General features: G+C 37.5%; 1 protein-coding gene across 2 annotated transcripts; it reads right to left on the reverse strand.

The window, feature by feature from the left end:
• Positions 1 to 3,039: 3,039 nt before the first annotated feature.
• On the reverse strand, positions 3,040 to 22,193 carry ikzf5 (IKAROS family zinc finger 5). Of its 2 annotated transcripts, XM_039769463.1 has the most exons (5): positions 21,953 to 22,193; positions 18,949 to 19,255; positions 15,689 to 15,855; positions 14,660 to 14,842; positions 3,040 to 5,704 (listed from the first exon to the last, which is right to left on the reverse strand). In XM_039769463.1, the coding sequence occupies exons 3-5, from the start codon at positions 15,819 to 15,821 to the stop codon at positions 4,743 to 4,745; spliced, it is 1,278 nt and encodes a 425-aa protein (XP_039625397.1). In that variant the 5' UTR covers positions 15,822 to 15,855; positions 18,949 to 19,255; positions 21,953 to 22,193; the 3' UTR covers positions 3,040 to 4,742. The 2 variants fall into 2 exon arrangements, with proteins under 2 accessions (XP_039625397.1, XP_039625390.1); XM_039769456.1 differs by lacking the exon at positions 18,949 to 19,255.
• Positions 22,194 to 22,932: the final 739 nt, after the last annotated feature.

A 22,932-nucleotide genomic window follows, 5' to 3' on the forward strand; every position in this document is an offset into this window, starting at 1 on the left:
CCATGATGGACAAATACAACAAACTTTGCCTTTCATGTGCACAATCTGTACATATGAAGAGTGCTCTTTAAAAAAGATTATTCAAAAATTATTGAAGAAACCTTTGGCCTTGAAATGACAGGTAACTTACAAGTATCAAATATTAATTTATACAATCCTATTTCTTAACACCAAGTTTCTAGACTGTTCTTCAGTTGCTTTGAAATGATCAACGAATGCACACATAATACTTTTTTCACTGAGGAGTCACCTTTACTGTGGAAAATCTAAAATATTGCAGGGCAGAATCTTGAAATAAGTTGCTCTGTCCCTAAACCCCACATATCAAGGTTGACATCCTAACTAGCATTTTAATGACTGCATTTTATGTAAAATTATGTAACCAAACAGGTTGGGAGCATGCAGAATCGTTTTTTAAGTAGCATAATAGCTAATGCAGATACAAATTTTAATCAGTACACATGATAATCTTGAAGGTTCTTTTTAAAGACTTTGCTTAAAAAGGAGATGTACAGCCTGTTCTATGATTTTGTATTTCGTTATTTTATCTCGGTTGCCAATAGGAGTAAAAAAAGCATAGGATAATTTAGAACAGCTGCCAATTCAATTTTAAACTTTACAGTTAAAAAAAAACCCTGATTGAACAGATTTTTGTTTTCCAGCATGTAGGAAATAAAAATTAAGTACTGTAGATATTCACATATAAAATTTACATCATAAAACAGAATAAATCTGAAGTTATGACTGACATTAATGCGAGATTAGCCATGATTTCTTTGTAAATGCAAATTAGTAATGGCCTAATGGTATGCTTTTGTTATCAGTATTTTTCTATGAAATGTTGTGGTGTTTGTATGCATAGTCAAGCAGTCACTTCATGGGTAAATTTACATTATAAAAAGCAAACACTGATTTGGGAAAAACAAGACATAAGATGAAGGTTATAAGCTATCCTGCACATATTAGATATTATAATTCCCTCTTAAACTTCCACTCCTCCAATAGCAGTACAGAACAAAATTACCAATAGTACAAAGATTTGGAGAGTAGTAGGGGGCCAGAGCATACCCTCTCAGTATAGGGTGCAAGGCAGGAATAATCAGTGGATAGTGTGCTAGTTCATCATAAGATACACTCATGCAAACATCTACACTTATTTACTTTAGGACAATTAATCTAGCACACATTTCTTACAGGGAGAGAACTGATGTGTGTAAAAAATAAATAAATAACTAAAAAAAAACTCACACAGTTGCGGGGAGAAAAAAGTGGAAATTTCAAATTAGTTTGTAAAAAAAACAAAAAACAAAAACTACTTGATACTGCAGCAGATTGAAGTTTGAGTGCTGTCTTCCATATAAAGCTCTCCCTACTCACAGAAGAAACTGATGAAGTGCAACAGTTTAGTTATGTGAATTAAGAAAAAACAGAACATTTGTAATATGTCTTAGTAGGTTTGAGAGCAAATTTTAATATGGACACAACAGCAGTTCTCTTAAGTTGAAATATTTGGGTAGATGTAAAACAGAACTTTGTTCTTTACAAGCCTCTCTCCTTGATTGAAGGAGATAAAGACAGATAAGGTAAGTGAATTAATGCATGAAAGATCGATTAATGCATCTATACTTAGGCATAGTGCTCTGTGCCTAACAAAAAATACCGCATATGAATAAAAACTCCACTCAAATGCAACATTAAATCTATATGATCTACAAGTAGCTTGAGTTTCTTAGATAATTCATATATGAGTATGGTATGAGAATGTTGGTGACAAAGGCTGTACTGATAACAGACAGAGAGGATTTTCTTCTGATAGCAGTTAAATGTAAGGGGTGCAGAGCTTGTCAGTTTTGATAGAATTTTTCATCCGGCAAAAGATGCATTAAATTTTGGTAATCAAAACTGAATTTCCAAATTCATGGTGCACAGGTATCTACAGTATGTACAGTACATAAAGGAAAAACAAAAACTGAATAGTTAAATTTGTATTGTGACGATCATCAATCATAAGCAATGTCATTTCCATCAATATTGTCTGCAGTCTTTAATTTTACTGCTGTCCTTAATACTGTACTCCACAATTCTAGTCAGCTACAGCACAACTGGGATTTACAGTCATTGATACTAAAGGCAGCCTCATATTAAAGTGTTCAAGTTTTCAGAAAGTACCATAGTCGCACAAAACATCTGTTGAGAAATCTATTTTGGAAAAGTATGTTATACAATGACTATTTTCACATTTTTCCTAAATATGGTCATTGAAACTCTGAAAGGTTTTCCAAATCGTCTAAAACTCTGGTTGTTTTATGATAACTAATATCAAATACAAGAACAAAAGTGGGCATAAATCTATCCCTGTAGTACAGTAAATTGAATTAATTTTCATTAATTTGTATATGCAGCTTCTAGACACAATGTGTTGTAAAGTTTATATATTACATACACACACACACACACAGTTGCACTCATAAGATTACATACCTTGGCAAAATTTGTGAAATATTGGCCACTGTTTGGAAAATATAAGTGATCATGCAGAAAGCTTTCTTTTAATTAGGGAGTATGCTCAAATGAAGCAATTTATTGTCACACAATTGTGTGCGCACTTTTACATCACAATGATAACTGAAATCACAGAAAATGGGGTGGATCAAAAGTGTACATACCCTTGAATGTTGGGGCTGGTTATACAAATTGACACACACAGGTTCAAATTAACGGTAATTAAGGGAGAGTGCCCACACCTGTAATTTATTTCATTGTAATTAATGTGATTGTATGCGGGAAGCATATCGTATATCATTGAGGAGTTTTATTTAATACGTAATACGTACTCTGATTGGGTAGCTTCTCAGCCATCCGCCAATAGCATCTCTTGTATGAAATCAACTGGGCAAACAAACTGAGGAAGCATGTACCTTAAATTAAAAGACCCATTGTCCACAGAAATCTGCGAACCAGCGAAAAATCCGTGATATACATTTAGATATGCTTACATTTAAAATCCGCGATGGAGTGAAGCCGTGAAAGTCGAAGTGCGATATAGCGAGGGATCACTGTATATAAATAGTCAATTTAAATTAATTAACGGCTGCACTGACTTTGCTGGATATTGATTCATGGGGAAACAAAAAGAACTGTTAACAGGACCTGTGAGAAAACATTTTTGAATTGTATAAATCAGGAAAAGGATATAAAAAGATATCCAGAGATCTGAAAATGCCTTGTCAGTAGTGTTCAAACTCTGATAAAAAAAGTTCTGTTGTTATCAAGCCTTGGTCAGGTGGGCCAACCAAGATTTCAGCCACAACTGCCAGGATCATTCGTCGAGATGCTAAGAAAAACCCACAAGCCACTTCAGCTGTAAACAAGTGCTGTTGCTGTTTCAAGATGCATAATAATCCGGTACTTGAACAAAAATGGGCTACACAGTTGAGTTGCAAGAAAAAAGTCTTTACTGTGCCAACACCACAAAACAGCCTACTACAATATGCCAAACAGCATCTAGACAAGCCTCCAAACGTCTGGAACAAAGTCCTTTGGAGTGATGACACCAAAAATCAAACTTTATGGCCTTAGCCATAAGCTCAAAACCCATGACAAAAAGTACACCATCCCAACTGTAAAGCATGGAGGTGGATCTCCGGTGTCCTGGTGGTGTGTGAGCTATAGCGTCACAGGTAACTTTGTGAAAATTGATGGCAAGATGAATCTCGCACTGGAAAATATTGGAGGACAACTTTCATTCATCAGTCCGGAATCTGCACATGGGATGCACTTGGTTCTTCCAGCAAGACAATGATACAAAACACATGGCCAAGTCAACCCTTCAGTGTTTACAACAGAAAACAGTGAAGGTGCTGGAGTGGCCACCACAACCTCCTGACCTCAATATCACTGAGCCACTTTGGGGAGATCCCAAATATACAGTTCATTCAAAAGAACTGAAGAAGAATTTTTGGGACCTGGTGGCTTTTCGGCAAAAAAAAAAAAAGCAGCTCTATCATCTGAGAAAATCATCATTCACAGCTATCACAAAAGACTGCATGCCATCACTGATGCTAAAGGGGGCAATACACAGTATTAAGAACGTAGGGTATGTAAACTTTTGAATGGGGACCATCTCATTATTTTCCTTATTACTATTCTGTGATGCCTTATAATTTAATTTGGATTGCATTAACAGTAAATGAAATGTGTTTTGCCCAATCAGTCATCTTTTCTTTAAAGTATGGTACGTATCTTACAAATTCTGCTAGGGTATGTGAACTTATACAGACATAGACACACAACTTAAGAACAGTTGACATAATGAGAGCTAATATAGTATACTGACATCTGCCCTGCTTGATATGATTCTGCATGCCTTTTGAGTATGCTAAAATGATATAACATCACTCTAGTGTCATTTTTGTATTGTAGATGAAACTATTCTCCTAATGACTGGACATAAAATAGTGCAATTTTAACTGCTGATTTTTTGCAGAAATTGTAAAGTGACCACTTCTCTTTACTGAAACTGAATTGATCAAGAAACAATCATGATCTCAGTATTATTCCCTATTCATATCAATTAAAAAAAAAATCATTTAGCACTCACAAACATTGCTTCTCCCAAACAGTGAAGGAAACGTTTTCCAGGTTTAAATCTGGAAAGTTGTGTGAAATTCCCCAATAGGGAAATAAAAGATGAATAAGTTCTAAATGAACAAAGTTTACTGTTATTGTATTCTCATTTGCAGTCACTGTTGTTTATGCTGACCCCTTGCAAAATGACAAGCAAAATCATACTTGTTTTTGCATTTGCATCCACATATGTTGCACTGAAATGGGTTCTCATATCCATGGCAGCCCATATGGATAGTATAGAGTATGTTATCTGCAAAATAGGTATCACAGTGCTGGCAGTGATGAAGTAGCTGTGGGTCTTGTACTGGTAAGGCTGGTGTCGGGGTGCTTGGTTGGCTGTTACTAATACTAGGAGTGCTAGTCTGAGCACTGTGCTCACTGCTTGGCCCTGCAACAGGACTATAGTTCCTCTGATTGTGGGGAAGAGGCCTTGGATCAGGGCTTGTTGGAGAGCTACTTTGAGCTGCACTGGTAGACACACCAGATGTTACTGGAGGAGCTGATGATTGCTGAATTAGGAATGGCTTCTCATCACGACAGGCAACAACATCTGGAGAAACTGGGGTGTGACTCTCTGGAGGCAGGCTGGACAGCTGGCCTGCCAAAGTGGAAAGCTGATTTAAAGGATTTTCTACCATTAAATCCTGAGGATCCCTGGAGATGCTGGAAGTACCACTACCACCACTGACTTGAGTTTTTGCAATGCTTTCATAGGCTTCTGCCTGAAGACTTGGCAGCTCATGAGAAAAATCATTCAGGTAGTCTGGTTTCTGAACCACCATTGATGGTGGACTAAAATTGATGAGGAGACGACGACTATAGGCAAGGTTGCTAGATTTTTTTTGAAGGACACTGAGCATCTTCTTATTAGCAATAGCAGATCGGGTACCCTTGATGGGAAGCATCTTGTGTCGACGTCTCCGATGATGGGAAAGATTGCTACGGTCACTGCAACGGAAGGAGCAAAGTTCACATTTGTATGGTTTCTCTCCAGTGTGTGAACGCATGTGTGCTTCTAGGTGGCGCTCATAGGCTGAGGCAAATGGACACAAGTGACAACGGTGAGGCTTTTCACCTGAGAGGGAAAGAAAAATATATTTTTTGTACCTGCACCAGATTATAAAGATATGCAATTGTTTAATAAATTTATCTTAGGAACATTAAAAAAACACACCACATTCTAATCAGTACATACACAAATTGTTTTATTGCTGTTCTGTTGACAATTGAACTACAAGGGACTAACAAAAAGCTTTAACCTAAACTTAACTTAAAAATGTATACAGGTAGCTTATTTACAAATAAGTAAAACACAAAAAATAAGTGACATTAACCTTTGTATAGTATTATAGAAATATTAACTCAGTTTTCAAATTAAAAGGATACGTTTGGTATTTTTCAATTTTAAATTATTACTTCACAAAGATAGTACCTGTATATATGCATTTGCCACATGAAGCTGCATTCCAATGTCTAGCATTTTCTAGTAGTACTAGGGTGTTGTACCGTGTTAGCCATTATGAATATAGTGAGAAGTCAAGCAAAATGACACCTTGATTACATCTTGCCTGAAGAAGGGGCCTGAGTTGCCTTGAAAGCTTGCATATTGTAATCTTTTTAGTTAGCCAATAAAAGATAGCATTTTCTATAAATGTTTAAAAATAACTTGCCTGCGCTGGCATTTTACTTTGGAATTCACCTGCATGGGTATAGCTGAAAAACAAAGGCCTTAAAACTTACTGAATACATTACACTTTGAAGCATCAAAGGTTTGGATTCAAGAAAATACACCTTTCATGTTTATGAGGCATCCATCTGATAATGAAAGGAAACTAGAAATACTTACTTTTATCACAGACTCTTAGAACAATTTTTCTTGTGGTAGGAATACATTTCCTTTTGTCTGCTCACAGCCATTGTCAAGAGTGGACTTATGAAATCTCAAAAAGTCCCTAGCATCAAGCTCTATTCTGCTTATTATCATACCTTTGCTCCTGCAAATCTATTTTTTCAATAGTTATGTTCTTCATTGGCTTGTGATAACTAACAGATGCACACACACATCATACGGTTATTTTTTCCCCAAATGACACTTACTTTTCACCCATTACATTCAGTTGTTGTGGTTCGACAAAATCTACAGAATAATATTCACACTGAGTGGCAACATAGTAAAAACAGCACATAAGAGCTTCATTGCACTTTGAACAGATAACAAATAATCTATAAATACACAGAGAAAACATGCAAAACTAATGTGGACCCTGTCACTAAGAGGCAAGCACAATAGTTCTATGCTACCTACAGAAGCCGGCATAACAGGAGCTCCATGAGCAGCAGCGGAAAAAGCAGCACTAAAGGCTGGATGAACAAAGGCATAGACCACAGGCACAACATTAACTAAGTGAGATGGGAGCACGTGTCGCTGCATAGAATCGACAAAAAATGATTATAAGTGTCCTTTTCAAAGTTATTATTGCCTAGTTGTCTACAGAACATAGAAAGCAATTCACATCTGCACATCAAATCCCAGGCCCTGAAAAATGCCCCAGAAGAAGGCAAGCAGTGCAGCAAATTGCACAGTCGTCTTTTAAAGTGGCTGAATTCTACAACAATGATTTGCTTTTTATATCTTTTACCTTCTGAAAACAACATGGATATGTTGTTTTACAATATGTGTGGAAATTAACAGACATGTATTAATCCTCAATAACATTTTTGGTTTGAAAAAGCACGGATTTAGAAAATTTTAAGGCTTTTGTTTTCCGGCTATACCTATGCCCCATGAATTCCAATGTAGAAAAATGTACAGAAAAAGCTTGACTTTAAAATGCCATTTTGCATGGCAAATGCATATACACCATATTTGTGAAGAAATAAATTTTACTTGAAAAATATCAAACATCTTTTAAAGAAGAAGAAAAAAAACACCCACACATTTGTCAAGAATGTAGCAGCAAGCCATATTAAATGGACTTGCTATTTTTAAACATGACTCCTGGTACGCAGGATGTGAATCAGGAGTTGGTTTAAAATTGCCTCAGGTCATAGCCTAAGGAAAATAAGGACAGTTTTCATGGGAGGCTTATTAATGAGAGAAAAGGCCTTGGTAATGGAAAAAAAGGTGTAAAATAGTGCATAGAAAGTGGTTAACCCGCCCCGCCATGTAGACAGTTTCCCTTTTCTCACTGTAGTTATCCCTTATGAGACTGTCTGCTTTGTTTTCTTATTGAAAAATAAACATCCTTTTTACATATATACATATACACACACACACACACGCATTTAGGTTTATAAATATTTGGACAGAGACATTTTTTTTCTAATTTTGGTTGTGTACATTACCACAATGAATTTTAAATGAAACAACTCAGATGCAGTTGAAGTGCAGACTTTCGGCTTTAATTCAGTGGGTTAAACAAAAAGATTGCAAAAAAATGTGAGGCAAAAAAGCATTTTTTAACACAATCCCTTTATTTCAGGGGCTCAAAAGTAATTGGACAATTGACTCAAAGGCTATTTCATGGGCAGATGTGGGCAAGTTCGTCGTTATGCCATTATCAATTAAGCAGATAAAAGGCCTGGAGTTGATTTGAGGTGTGGTGCTTGCATGTGGAAGATTTTGCTGTCAACAGACAACATGCGGTCAAAGGAGCTCCCCATGCAGGTGAAAAAAGCCATCCTTAAGCTGTGAAAACAGAAAAAAAACCATCCGAGAATTTGCTACAATATTACGAGTGGCAAAATCTACAGTTTGGTACATTCTGAGAAAGAAAGCATGCACTGGTGAACTCAGCAACGCAAAAAGACCTGGACGTCCACGGAAGACAACAGTAGTGGATGATTGCAGAATCATTTCCATGGTAAAGAGAAACCCCTTCACAACAGCCAACCAAGTGAACAACACTCTCCAGGGGGTAGGCGTATCGATATCCAAGTCTACCATAAAGAGAAGACTGCATGAAAGTACTGTAAACACTGCAAGGTGCAAGCCACTCATAAGCCTCAAGAATAGAAAGGCTAGATTGAACTTTGCTAAAGAACACCTAAAAAAGCCAGCACAGTTCTGGAAAAACATTCTTTGGATAGATGAAACTAAGATCAACCTCTACCAGAATGATGGCAAGAAAAAAGTATGGAGTAGGCGTGGAACAGCTCATTATCCAAAGCATACCACATCATCTGTAAAACACGGTGGAGGCAGTGTGATGGCTTGGGCGTGCATGGCTGCCAGTGGCACTGGGACACTAGTGTTTATTGATGATGTGACACAGGACAGAAGCAGCCAAATGAATTCTGAGATGTTCAGAGACATACTGTCTGTTCAAATCCAGCTAAATGCAGTCAAATTGATTGGGCAGCGTTTCATGATACAGATGGACAATGACCCAAAACATACAGCCAAAGCAACCCAGGAGTTTATTAAAGCAAAGAAGTGAAAAATTCTTGAATGGCCAAGTCAGTCACCTGATCTTAACCTAATTGAGCATGCATTTCACATGTTGAAGACTAAACTTCAGACAGAAAGGCCCACAAACAAACAGCAACTGAAAGCTGCTGCAGTAAAGGCCTGGCAGAGCATTAAAAAAGAGGAAACCCAGCATCTGGTGATGTCCATGAGTTCAAGACTTCAGGCTGTCATTGCCAGCAAAGGGTTTTCAACCAAGCAATGTTCTCCACAGAAATTTTTTCCAGCCAGGTGGCATGAAAAAGTGGCCAGGTGGGGCAGGACGGGGAAATTTGGTGGTTAGTTAATTATTGTTAACTAGCCAACCCGCGGCATAGCATACGCCGCATAATTATGCATTGATGGGTGAACACTTCCTGAAAGACACAGTTCTCCAAATGGGGTTGGTTTTTGAGGATACGACTGCAGGTGAATGAAAAGATATAATTCTGGAGAAGGCAACATACAATACAGCGATTCGCGACAAACTGTTTTACACACCGCATACAGTGATTCACATCCGCGACAAATATGATTCTTCTTAGATGGTGCTGTCACGTCCACCCACGCTCTTGAAGCATACATACTGCCTGGTCATGTGGCCGCTCGCAAGAGCAACTAACAGAGACCCGCCCACCAACTGAAAGACCATGGGACACACCTTGCAAAATGTTCTACACGCCGCATACAGCGAATCACATCCGCGACATGATTTTTCCTAGATGGTCCTGTCGTGTCCACCCTCGCACTCGAAGCACACACACTGCCTGGTCATGTGCCCGGTCGCAAGAGGAACTGACAGAGACCCACCCACCAACTGTAAGACCATGGGAAACCCCTCGGAAACTGTTTTACACGCTGCATACAGTGATTCACATCCGCGACAAACATGCCTCTTCTTAGATAGTCCTGCTGCGTCCGAACTGCCCACCAGCTGTCTGTGTGTGTGCTTCTGTCTGTTTCTGGCGGTGCCTGTGTGTGTGCGCGGCTTTCTATCGCGCTGCCTCTGTGTGAACCAGTCACGCACAGAGAAGGTCAGCTGCTGAGAGAGTGTCTCGACTGTTGTAGGGCCTGCATTGGTGAAGAAGGTGAGACGGTAATGAGGCACAGGGCTTATTGGTTTTTAAAGACTGCTTCCTTCATTGTGTTTTAACCTCAGTTTTAAAGGATTGTTTTAAGGATCCCATGGGATACCCCTCGCAAACTATTTTACACGCTGCAGTCCTGCCGCGTCCACCCTCCTTCTCGAAGCATACACACCGTCTGGTCATGTGCCCGCTTGGAAGAGAAACTCATGGAGACCCGCCCACCAACTGCCTGTGTGTGTGCTTCCGTCTGTCTCTGGCGCTGCCTGTGTGTGCGCGCGGCTTTCTCTCGCGCCGCGTCTGTGTGAACCGGTCAGGCACAGAGAAGGTCAGTTGCTGAGAGAGCATCTCGACTGTTGCAGGGTCTTGCATTGGTGAAGCAGGTGAGACGTTAATGAAACAGAGGCACAGGGCTTATTGGTTTTTAAAGACTGCTTCCTTCATTGTGTTTTAACCTCAGTTTTAAAGGACTGTTTTAAGGATCCTATGGGATACCCCTCGCAAACTGTTTAACACGCTGCATATAGTGATTCACTTCCGTGAGAAACATGCCTCTATGAACAGTCAACGTGGCTCAGAGGTGCATGTGGACTGTACGACAGACGAACATAAATTACTCCGTTTTTCCTGTGTCATCGCGTCCGAGTTGGTGGGCGTGGTTCTGCGAGTTGTTGTCGTATCCAATGGTCTTAGAGTTGGTAGGCATGGCTCCTTCCTGCGTGCGCCATGGGCGTCTTACTTGTCGGCGGCTTAGTGAATCCACACCCCTTCCGGCGTGCTTTTCATGGGTGTCTTGCCTTAGTGAATTATATATAGATTATTTTCCAATGCTCAATATGACTTCCTTTTTTAAGGTTTGACACTTGTGCCAGAATATTTTTTATTAAATTTATGAAGTATCCAATTCAGGATCCTGCAACCCTAACAAAAATTTTAAATAACAATTGTTATGACATAAACCAAGAGGCACAAGTATTGTCACTTTCGGGAAGTAAATATTGTGTAAGTGTTGGGTTCATGATCTGGTGGTTGGAGACACGAACACAGAATTCAATGGATGTTCTTCTTAGCAGGCTTTCTTTATTGCATGCGTGCTGTCTCTATCTGACGTGCCAAAACCCCAATTCCTACCCTTCCTTTTTCTTTCTCCACATAACCAATCATCACACGATAACACAAAGCATTTCATGCGCTACATAATTTATCACAGGGTTTGAGAAAATCTAGTAAATTAAATATTCATTTTTAGATGAAGTTTAGTTTAGTTTACGACATACTACTTTAATGAAAACTACGAGAATAAAGTCAACATGTCGACTTTAAATCTCGAGATAAACGGCGAGAATAAAGTGGAAATGTCAATTTTATTCTTGACATAAGCTTAGCAGCACTACACAGACTGCACTAACACTAAGAACAGAGACGTCACTTCCTGACGCCCTTTTTCTGATATCTGATAGGCTGGTTACACGAGTATTTTTTTTATTGTATTAGTCCTCCTCTCGCCTGCCCACCTCTACACCGTCTTTACTTGTGAAGTGTCGCTCCGCCCCTGCTATTACCATGTGCACCCCCCTCTCGAAAGCCAACCTCCCCATACTCTTTGCTTGTGAACTACGCTCTGCCTCGTCCCTGCTATTAGCACCGCGAAACTTGCGATCCTACCTCTAAAATATTTGCACACCTGCCTGCTCATTCCTTGCCATCTCTGCAGATCATTAGATCTGTGGCTGTCATCTCACAATGTCATGCAAGATGATAGCCGGGCACTCAACTAAACTAGCCGGGCGGAGCGCCCGCATAAAAGATGCTAGGGAGAACACTGTCAAGTATTAGAAATTAACATTGTATTTCCAGTTATTTAATTTGTCCAAATACTTTTGAACCCCTGAAATAAAGGGATTGTGTTAAAAAAATGCTTTAGTTGCCTCACATTTTTATGCAATCTTGTTCAACCCACTAAATTAAAGCTGAAAGTCTGCACTTCAACTGCATCCCAGTCATTTCATTTAAAATTGATTTTGGTAATGTACACAACCAAAATTAGAAAAAAATTGTCTCTGTCCAAATATTTATGGACTTAACTGTATATACTGCACATACACACAGTCAGTCATATGAAAAGGTTTGGGAACCCCTCTCAGCCTGCATAATAATTTACTCTACTCTCTACTCTCAACAAAAAAGATAACAGTGGTATGTCTTTCATTTCCAAGGAACATCTGAGTACTGGGGTGCTTTCCGAACAAAGATTTTTAGTGAAGCAGTATTTAGTTGTATGAAATTAAATCAAATATGAAAAACTGGCTGTGCAAAAATTTTGGTACCCTTGTAATTTTGCTGATTTGAATGCATGTAACTGCTCAATACTGATTACTTGCAACACCAAATTGGTTGGATTAGCTCGTTAAGCCATAGACAGGTGTGTCCAATCATGAGAAAATGTATTTAAGGTGGTCAATTGCAAGTTGTGCTTCTGTGACTCTCCTCTGACAAGTGACAAGCATGGGATCCTCAAAGCAACTCTCAAAAGATCTGACAAAGATTGTTAAATATCATGGTTTAGGGGAAGGCTACAAAAAGCTATCTCAGAGGTTTAAACTGTCAGTTTCAACTATAAGGAATGTAATCAGGAAATGGAAGGCCACAGGCACTGTTGCTGTTAAACCCAGGTCTGGCAGGCCAAGAAAAATTCAGTAGCGGCATATGCGCAGGATTGTGAGAATGGTTACAGACAACCCACTGATCACCTCCAAAGACCTGCAAGAACATCTTGCTGCAGATGGTGTATCTGTACATCATTCTACAATTCCGCACAATCTGCACGAAGAACATCTATATGGCAGGGTGATGAGAAAGAAGCCCTTTCTGCACTCACGGCACAAACAGAGTTGCTTGTTGTATGCAAATGCTCATTTAGACAAGTCAGATTCATTTTCGAACACAGTGCTTTGGAGTGATGAGACAAAACTTGAGTTATTTGGTCATAACAAAAAGCACTTTTTAAGAAGAACACCACATTCCAAGAAAAACACCTGCTACCTACTGTCAAATTTGGTGGAGTTTCCATCATGCTGTGGGGCTGTGTGGCTAGTTCAGGGACTGGGGTCCTTCTCAAAGTTGAGGGTCGGATGAATTCAACCCAGTATCAACAAATCCTTCAGGATAATGTTCAAGCATCAGTCACAAAGTTGAAGTTACGCAGGGGTTGGATATTCCAACAAGACAATGACCCAAAACACAGTTTGAAATCTACAAAGGCATTCATGCAGAGGGAGAAGTACAATGTTCATGTATAGCTGTCACAGTTCCCTGAGTTGACTATCATCGAAAATCTATGGAATGATTTGAAGCAGGCTGTCCATGCTCGGCAGCCATCAAATTTAACTGAACTGGGTTTTTGTTTATCATTGGCTGAGCTTTCAAAGTAGCAACTTCCTTTTAATATATGACATGCCTTATGGAAACAGTAATATTTCAGCAATGACAATAGGTTTATTGGATTAACAGAAAATATGCAATATGCATCATAACAAAATTAGACAGGTGCATAAAATTGGGCACCCCAACAGAGATATTACATCAATACTTAGTTGAGCCTCCTTTAGCAAATATAACAGCCTCTAGATGCCTCCTATAGCCTTTGAGGAGTATCTGGATTCTGGATGGAAGTATTTTTTATCATTCTTCCATGCAAAATCTCTCCAGTTAAACCATGATACTGAACAATCTTTGTTTTCAAATGTTTCGAGGGTTGCTTTGAGTATCCTATGCTGTCACTATTCAGGGGAGATTCAAAGGGAAGCACAACTTGCAACTGACCACGTTAAATGCCGCTTCTCATGATTGGACAGACCTGTCTATGGCTTAACGAGCTAATCCAACCAATTTAGTGTTGCAAGTAATCAGTATTGAGCAGTTGCATGCATTCATATCAGCAAAATTACAAGGGTACCCAAATTTTTGCACGGCCAGTTTTTCATATTTGATTTAATTTCATACAACTAAATACTGCTTCACTAAAAATCTTTGTTCGGAAAACACCCCAGTACTCAGATGTTCCTAGGAAATGAAAGACATACCACCTTTATCTTTTTTGTTGAAAGTAGAGTAAATTATTATGCAGTCTGAGAGAGGTTCCAAAACTTTTTCATATGACTGAAGTTATATGCCTTGGAAAATGAATATCAACCCATAATGTTATTTCTATGTAATATTATAAAAGAATTTCAACTTGTGCCTTTTCAAGTAATTAGACCTGAGAAGTTAGTCAATATAGTAACATTAAAAGGGTAAAACATTTCTAATGATCTATTTTCTTAATAAATACATTTTCATTTCACATTTCATAAAAAACACACACACACAAAAAAAAACCCTTTCATTAATAATTGGCAGGATGAGTTATACTCTGGTTGAAGGCCCAAATACTTTACAACTTTTATAACAAGGAATTCACAACCATATGTAAGTTTAAACCACCCACTAATGTCCTTACCTGTATGAATTCTGATGTGCTCAATAAGGCGTGCTGTTCCTTTGCTGGCATAATTACAGTAACGGCATTTAAGTTTCCCATCATATGTTCTCTCAAATCCATCTACCAACATCCCAGAGCTATCCTCTAGAGATACTTCTACTGAAGGATGATCCAGTCCATTCTGATCATTGTCTGTCCCAGCTGTCAGCACATAAAGTGAACATAAATGCTAAAATCCATGCCAAAATGTCTGCATGTTAATTAGAAGTATTTTTTAAACTAAGGACTGTGACCGTGATAGTAGTTCAGCAATGGAAAAATATGGGAAAGCAGAGAAAATAGACTTCAAAACAACAAATAGAGATGAATAGAGAATATAATGAATTAAACAATTATCTGGTCAAATTACCATTTTGTTGCAGTAGCTAAGTGCTCAAATGGTGTGGCATATCTTACTGAAATGGGAATCAAAGGTTGGAGAGGTTGGATAGTTAAGAGAAAGGGTTAGAGAAGAGTTGTAGAGGAGAATGATGCTCAACAAGGACCGTAGTACTAAGCAACATGAAGATGAAAAAGAAACTATTTTATCTATAAAGCCAAACAAAACCCTATACGGTTTGAGAACATTTGTGAAACACACAATTATTTATGTACAGCTATATTGCAAGGTTTCAAATTTCTGACAATTGGTGATCTGAAGACATTTTCTAAATTGCTTGACATTATTTTCCAAACAGGTATCATTTACATTTCTTGATGATAAACAAGAAATGTCCTGCTAATCAGGACACTGAACACCTCTACACAATTTGTATCCTGGTGGATCTACAACCACTTTCATTAGGATAGGTTTTTGATGCTCACTAACTAAACAACCAATATAAGAAATAATCTAGAATCTGGAAATTCTGAATGAAAAAGAAAATACAAAGATTCTCCCATGAATTTAGCCAAATATCACAAACGTAAGTCAAGTAAAATAATACACTGTAATAAAATACTACAAGACGCTCATCTAAATTGTAATGGAGAATACAATTTTATTACCTCCCTGAAGAGCTTCTGCCTCTTTTTCTCCTCCAACAGAGCCAGATATCATGTTGACGTGCTGTGTTTGCTGTGTGAGATACTCTTGAAAGTCCTTCACAAAATCCAAAGGCTCTGGTTTCTTTTCACCCATCTTAGGTGTGTCCTGTTATTTATATATGTTAACACTACAATACAGAAGAAGTGGTAGTTAATACATTAAAATTGGTCTTAATTTCTATTATTACAAACAGGGTCAAAAGTTTTTATTAACTGCATTGAAGTTCAAACATTATTACTTCTTTGAAAGAAGTCATCATATATATATATATACATCAAAAAGATTACTACAGTTTGAAAATGTAGTATCTCTTTATACACTAAAGGAACATTTAGTGTATTTTAAAAGCTCTTAAAATTGAATCTATCTTAAAAGTTTTGACTTGAGCACCATATTTAGTCCCACAGGCATCCAAGCCTTATGCTATTACCATATACCATTACTTTCATAGATGGGTTCAGTCAGAGTCTGTTTTAAAACATGTCGGACAAGCAAAAGAAACTCTATCATGCCATGATCCGCACTGAAGACATCATAGAATTCTTACCATTATGAAACAAGCTCAGTGGTGAGTGACAGTCTTAAATGTAATAATCCTGCTACAAGTAAGCAAACATAGTCAAAGGCTGCTGTAGAAACTTGAGCTAACAACTACTCCTAACTTGCAGAGATAACTGACTTTGCTTGTCCTTGTATAAGAGAAGGACAGATCTGAAAACGAAGAAACTGTCCTTAACCAAAATTTAAAAGCACTGAGCCTTCATGGTGGACAGCATACTTCTTTGCAACCTCTACTCGAATGATTTGGAATACATGACAATAAGAGCTCAGCAATTATCCAAAATCACTTGAGCTCAAAAAAAAGAAAAATGTTTGTTTTTCAAAATACCAAACATGTTTATATCCTTCCAGTTAAAAAATATATTAAACTTGAAACTGAACAACTTTAAAATCAATCATTTTAAAAGCAATGTCCTGGGACATGTGTAATTCCATTGAACATTTTGGTCTAGCATGTTGTAAATTATTATTTGAATAAAACAATAATATGCACATACCTAAGCTAAAAATACATGAAAAAATAGTACATTATACTCTCATAGTGAAAGGTGCATGTGTTTGTGTATATGTATTTTTTCTACATTCATCCACTTTTTAACTGGTTTGCCTATACTTGCAAAGGGACAAATGGAACTTCTCCATGTATTCATTCCAAAATAAAATTAGTCTCTTTAATGTTTTAAAACATCCACATTGGCCAGACATTGCAGTGGCTCAGGTCATAATGTTTTAAAGAATGAGGCAGACTACTCTGATGATTACACCGTGAATACATTAATGGGAGGTCATAATTGCCAAGATGAGTATTTAGTTAATGAGGCTGGTTAAAAAGCAAAATGTTAAACTAAATGTATATTGTTTGTAGGGTTTCTGAAGCCATACTAATGTTTACTGGTATAACAACTAAAATATGACGCATGTACTTGATTAGTAAGGGAAAGATTAATACAAAATCTCCAACTAGGAGCAACTAAACCAGGTATAATCAGTCCACTTCAACTGATAACACTGGCTTCAGTAAACATACCAAGCCAAAAGTGTCATAACATTTTGGAGGTATCTGGAGTATTAAAGCATCAGGAATTTGTGACATTTGAAATCTGAATTAATTTGACTTGTCCATTTATTATCACCCATCATTAAGTGTTATTATCTGGCTAATGTTTCCTCCATATAGCAATGCATACATAAATCTCACAACACCAAATATCACTAACCCAATATAAAAATGTACAGTTATAAATTTTACTTTGAAGGAATACTCCACACAAAATTTATATTTTTTAAAAATGTTACTTCATGTAAATTGTATTGCTGGGTGAGAAAAATGTTTAATCTCATGTTTTTGTAGAGAAGTTAAGTATTGAATATTCAAACTTAAAATGGACACTAACAGACTAATGCAGGATATTGGAAAATAATATGAAAGTGGTCCATGTAAAAGAAAAAAAAAATTGTCACATAACTTTTGTCACATAATTTACAAGTCCGATATCCACTTGTATGATTAGTACATATTTTGTTAAAATAGTATTAACAGTTACTTCCTGACAATTCTGCATTGAATGTCAACAAGAAATACATCATTTCCACAAAGCTGTATATTAGTATTGAAGATCTGCCTCTCCCCCTCACTCACTCTTTCCCAAGCCCAAAATCTTACCAAAACATCCCACACTCTCCAAAGCAGAAATAGTACCTTGTAAAATTTCTTTCACCATTTCCTCTGCAATGGACTTCATAACAAAACCAAAACACAACAATAACAACATATACACACTACTGCCAAATATCAGGGCATCTAAAAAGTATATATTGCTACCAGTCAAGACATATCAATCTACAGGTCTTTAAGTGCAACTGATTAATTTTTATTTCAGATTCCCCTTCAAGATCCTGCAACTCACTTATTAAATAGCTGACTGTTCTGCTGACTCCGAATAAAACTGTCCATCAATTGGGACTGTCAGACACCAGCTCTCCATCCATCTAACATCTTTCTGGCTAAACTTGCAGCAGAAGGTCATTCAGAATTTTTTTTACAGTTTCTGAATTTCACACACTGAAATTTGCTGAGCGCTTTGAGTAGTGAGAAAAGCGCTATATAAATGCAAAGAATTATTATTATCATTATTAATGTGTGAAGCATCACTACAAAACATTCTTTCATTGCTCCTCTTATGGACTCACTTTATTCTATTAAGTCGACTGAATATAAAATGTCATGATCATTTCATATAAGCATTTAAAGAAAATGGCTCTATATACACATCAATTACAATTGCTGTTTTGTAGATTAATCTTCCATCAAATGATGATAAAGTACACTGCTATACATATTGACAATTCAAGAACATATGGAAATTGATGTACATTAATAAATGTTAAAAAAGTGGCTTCACTTTATTCACATTTTGCTATGTTGCAGCTTTATGCTCAAGTTATTTAAATTCTTTTTTTTTTCACAACAAGCAACACTCGACGCCCCAGAATGTCAAAGCAAAAACAGGATTTTATATATTTTTGCAAAGTTTTTAAAAGTTAAAAAACTCTAATATCACATTGACACGACTATTCAGACCCTTATTTCAATAGCTATCTAAATCAACTTTGGTAATGATTATGACATGCAGTCTTCTTGAATATGAGCTTTGCACACCTGGATTTGTGGATTTTCTGCCATACTTTTTGTAGATCCTCTCAAGCCTTGTCATTTATAATGAAGGCCATCGATGGGTTCAAGCCTGAGCTTTGGTTGGGCCACTCAAGGACATTCCCGGAATTGTTCCTTAACCACTCCTATGCAATCTTTGCTTTGTGCTTATGATCAGCATCCTGTTGGAGCGTGAACCTTTGGCCAAATCCCATGTCCAGAGCACTCTAGAGCAGGTTTTCATGGAGGATATCGCTGTACTTTGCTCCATTTAGCATTCTCTTGACCCTGTATTGTCTCCCAGTTTGTGCCACTGAAAAACAAATACACAGAATGATGCTGCCACCACCACCACCACGCTTCACCATTGTAATAATTTTGCACAGGTCATGAGTGGTGCATGGTTTCCTCTAGAAATTATACTAATCTTGGTTTCATCAGTCCAGATATCCTTGTTTCTAACAGACAGAGTCCTTTAGGTGCCATTTTGCAAATTCCAAGCAGACTTTCATGTGTCCTTTACTCAGGAGAGGAAAAATAAGAAAAAAGTGGCTTGCCTGGGCCAGGAACCAGAACCATTGTAATACTGAATACTGGAAGGTGGTCTTAAAGAGCAATGAATCAAAATTTAAAATCTTTGGTGCGCCATGTAAGTTTTTTGTATGTTGTTGAGTACAGAAAAGATGGTTCTTCAGTCTATCACTCAAGCTGTTGACTCTCAGTAACGTGTCTTCTTATTCTGTTGTAGTTCTGAGCCATGAAGACCTGTTCCTGTCAGAGTTTCCACTAGTTTACAAGTTCCTTTTGATAGTGTAGGAAACTGCACTCATTGAAACTTGAAAGACGCTATACTTTTAAGGGTTATAATAGTGTGTGTGTCTGTCTGTTTTCCTTTGTTATGTCTTTTTATCACCATTATGAAAAAATATACTACTTCCTAAAGTGTAATATTGTCCTAACAATGTTTCACAGGGTCTAGCAAGGCAGCCCCCACCCCCTGCTTTTTTACATAGAGAGGATTTTCAGTAATCAACAAAAATTAGGACACCTGTAGGAATTGCTTGCATCAACTTTCAAAGCTTAATTAACTTTGATTGTTGTAGAGAAGTTGTAACTTGTTAACTAATTACTTGTTCCCTGAAAAAGACTTTATTGTATAATTATGAAAAATACAGTATTTTTTAACTTTTGGTAACTTATTATTTTTTTTTTTTCCAAACCTCTAGCAGTTACACACACAATAGTTGGGGCACCTGGTGCAGCCACTAAATAAATTCTGAAGGGGGAAAGTTTTTGTCCCATACCAAAAATGTTTACTCACTAAATCCACTGTCAGGTGGATTTAGTTTGCATACCTGTAGCAAGTCCCAAAAATACCTCCAAGGGACACTCTGATAAATCACAGATTCAGAATGAAACAAAACCTTGTACAAATCTAGAATCAGTGCAAAACCTGGTGAAGATAGCTTTAACAACCAGTGAAACGCAAGCAAGGGTACCAGGTGCTGTACAAGATCAGAGTTTTAACTTCATTTTTGAGGCCAAACAGACTATGGCCTTCTCCTGTACAGAATCTGACCTTATTTTGGTGGATACATTTCCTCTCTCAACTGCATTTCATAAAGCCTGTTTCTCAGACACTCTCATTATTTTCGAGGTGACTTGTTTGACTCCTGCCTGCTTTTAAACATCCCATCTTTGAAGGCGACTTTCGGCACACATCCTACATATTTACTCCTCCTCGCATATCTCACACTTAACACTTCCTCTTTTGATCACATTACAAGAACCAAACCAACCAATTAGATTGTTCGTAGGAACTGGTCACGCACACAGACCTTAGCATTTCATTACATAACAGATAGATAGATAACTTTCAAAGTCAGGGTACAGCTATTTATTACTTTTTTTCTTTCAAATGGAGCATAGACACCTGAAGTGACTTGTTCAGAGTCACACAATAAAGGTCAATTCCTTATTTCTAATTTTACTTATTACCAAAGCAAAAAAGGCATGTGGCTCAGAAGTAGGGATATCTATGAAGTATTATTTATTTAACGTGAACTATTTCCAGAATTTATCAATTTGCAGGACCCCAACACACACCCACACTTGTGTCTTATTTGAACATAAATACTAGAATTTATTTTTACCCATTTTCTGAAAATCCCCACTTAAATTGCGACTATATGCCAGCTGCATCCAGCTTGGATGGTACAATTGGTACTTAAAAACCCATGTTCTCTTTATTAGTTTGCTTAGAAATCACCACTACTTCTGAAATTAAAACAGGGCAGAGCAGTAAAGTGCATACAGTTACTCAGACCAACCAACTTAAAGTTACTGATCATCCTAACCTGCACTTTTGGGATTTGGAAGTTAACACGAGTATCTGAAGAAAAGCCACATAAACAAGAGAAAACGTTCAACTTTGGCACAAACTGTGTCCAAGCCAGGCCTAGAACTTTATTTAAGAGGGAAACAACACTCCATTGGAGTACCAAATGTACTGATATAACTGCATTAACCAGTTCGTTTAAGCTAATTAGTTATCAAAACTGTAAACTTATATACAAGACTCTCGAATTACACCCATCAAAATGTTGTATGTTAACAGCAATTCCTAAAAACAAACTTGCCGATAATTGGCTTGATGTGCTCAATTTAACGCAAAACAAGACATGCAATTACATATAAATGTATCTTATAAAGTGCCAACTTTACTAAACGTGATGGTGGCATACACTGTACATTTTTCTTTAAAAATTTCATGCCTACAAGACATAACTGCATCAGAAGGTATAAAACGATTCCTCACTAAATCCAAGTTAACGCATTTTTCTTTGAAGCCACTGGTCACGCCATATATTTCTCGTTGCAAATCCACAATACGACTGAAGAACTGAAAACCTCTAGATTTTGTGTCGTGTCAGATTTGAACACCGCTGTTCCCGTGTCCGTTGTATCAAACACAAGCGCCGATGTGCAAACACCGTAGTAAAGCTCTCACCTTCTCTGTTTACACTTCGCTGTGTAACCGCATCCAGATCCCCAGGCACGTCCGCTGCGATGTAGCCGCTCTCCCCATGCACTCGCTGCCAAACTCAGCCCGGGTTCATGGCTTTTGAAGCAGAAGTGCTAATGGGGAGAGAAAATGCTTTCTTTCTTTTTCTCTCGTACCTGTGTAAATCAAATAACAATTAGGGGCCGCATATCCATGTATACAGCGGACCAGCCCTACACAAAAGGAAAGCCACCTAGGGCTTCTGGAGTGAAAGTTCAGTGCAACAACAAAATAAGCTCTAACGAGCACCAAGGCTCTAGGGAGAAAGGGTTCCTATGCATCACTTTTCGAAAGAAAAGCAACGGGAGGGATTCTAGCGGCTTAATAATAATGAAAATATACCATGGTATCAACCTGATGGTATTATCTATGCATTTTTTTACAGTTCTGTTTCTGGTTAAACTCAGCTTAGCGTGATTACAGGAAAATGTATAATCATTATTAACGCATCAACAATGATAATGTGATTATGAAAAATCGATTATCAAACAAACTCCCCTATTTCATTGACTACATTTCTATAGTCTTACTAGCTTCTTATTGCACAGTTACACAGTTCTTCAGCTTTGCGTCTGGGTCTTTATGGAAATTATACAGTACTTGGCCCTTGAAGCACGACAGAATCTGTACGCAAGAGTGAAGTCTCGTTTCTCTTCTGCAGTAATATGCATAGTTTAACAATTAATTTCATAAACATTGAATGCATGTATATCTTATTACTTAAATCACGCATATTTTACGAAGCTATAGATATTCTATATGGGGCTATTAAAGTCTCTGTTTTTTACATAATGTGTCATGTACGGGCAGCTCGCCATTGCCGATTTATTTACACTCAGTTTGTTAGGGTGTCACAAAAAATCAGTTTTGCAACTTTTATTTGGAGTGAAAAATCAATAATAGAGCCGATTTAATGCGATTGTGTC

This window comes from Polypterus senegalus, chromosome 1 (genome assembly GCF_016835505.1).
Source record: "Polypterus senegalus isolate Bchr_013 chromosome 1, ASM1683550v1, whole genome shotgun sequence".
Classification (NCBI taxonomy): domain Eukaryota; kingdom Metazoa; phylum Chordata; class Cladistia; order Polypteriformes; family Polypteridae; genus Polypterus; species Polypterus senegalus.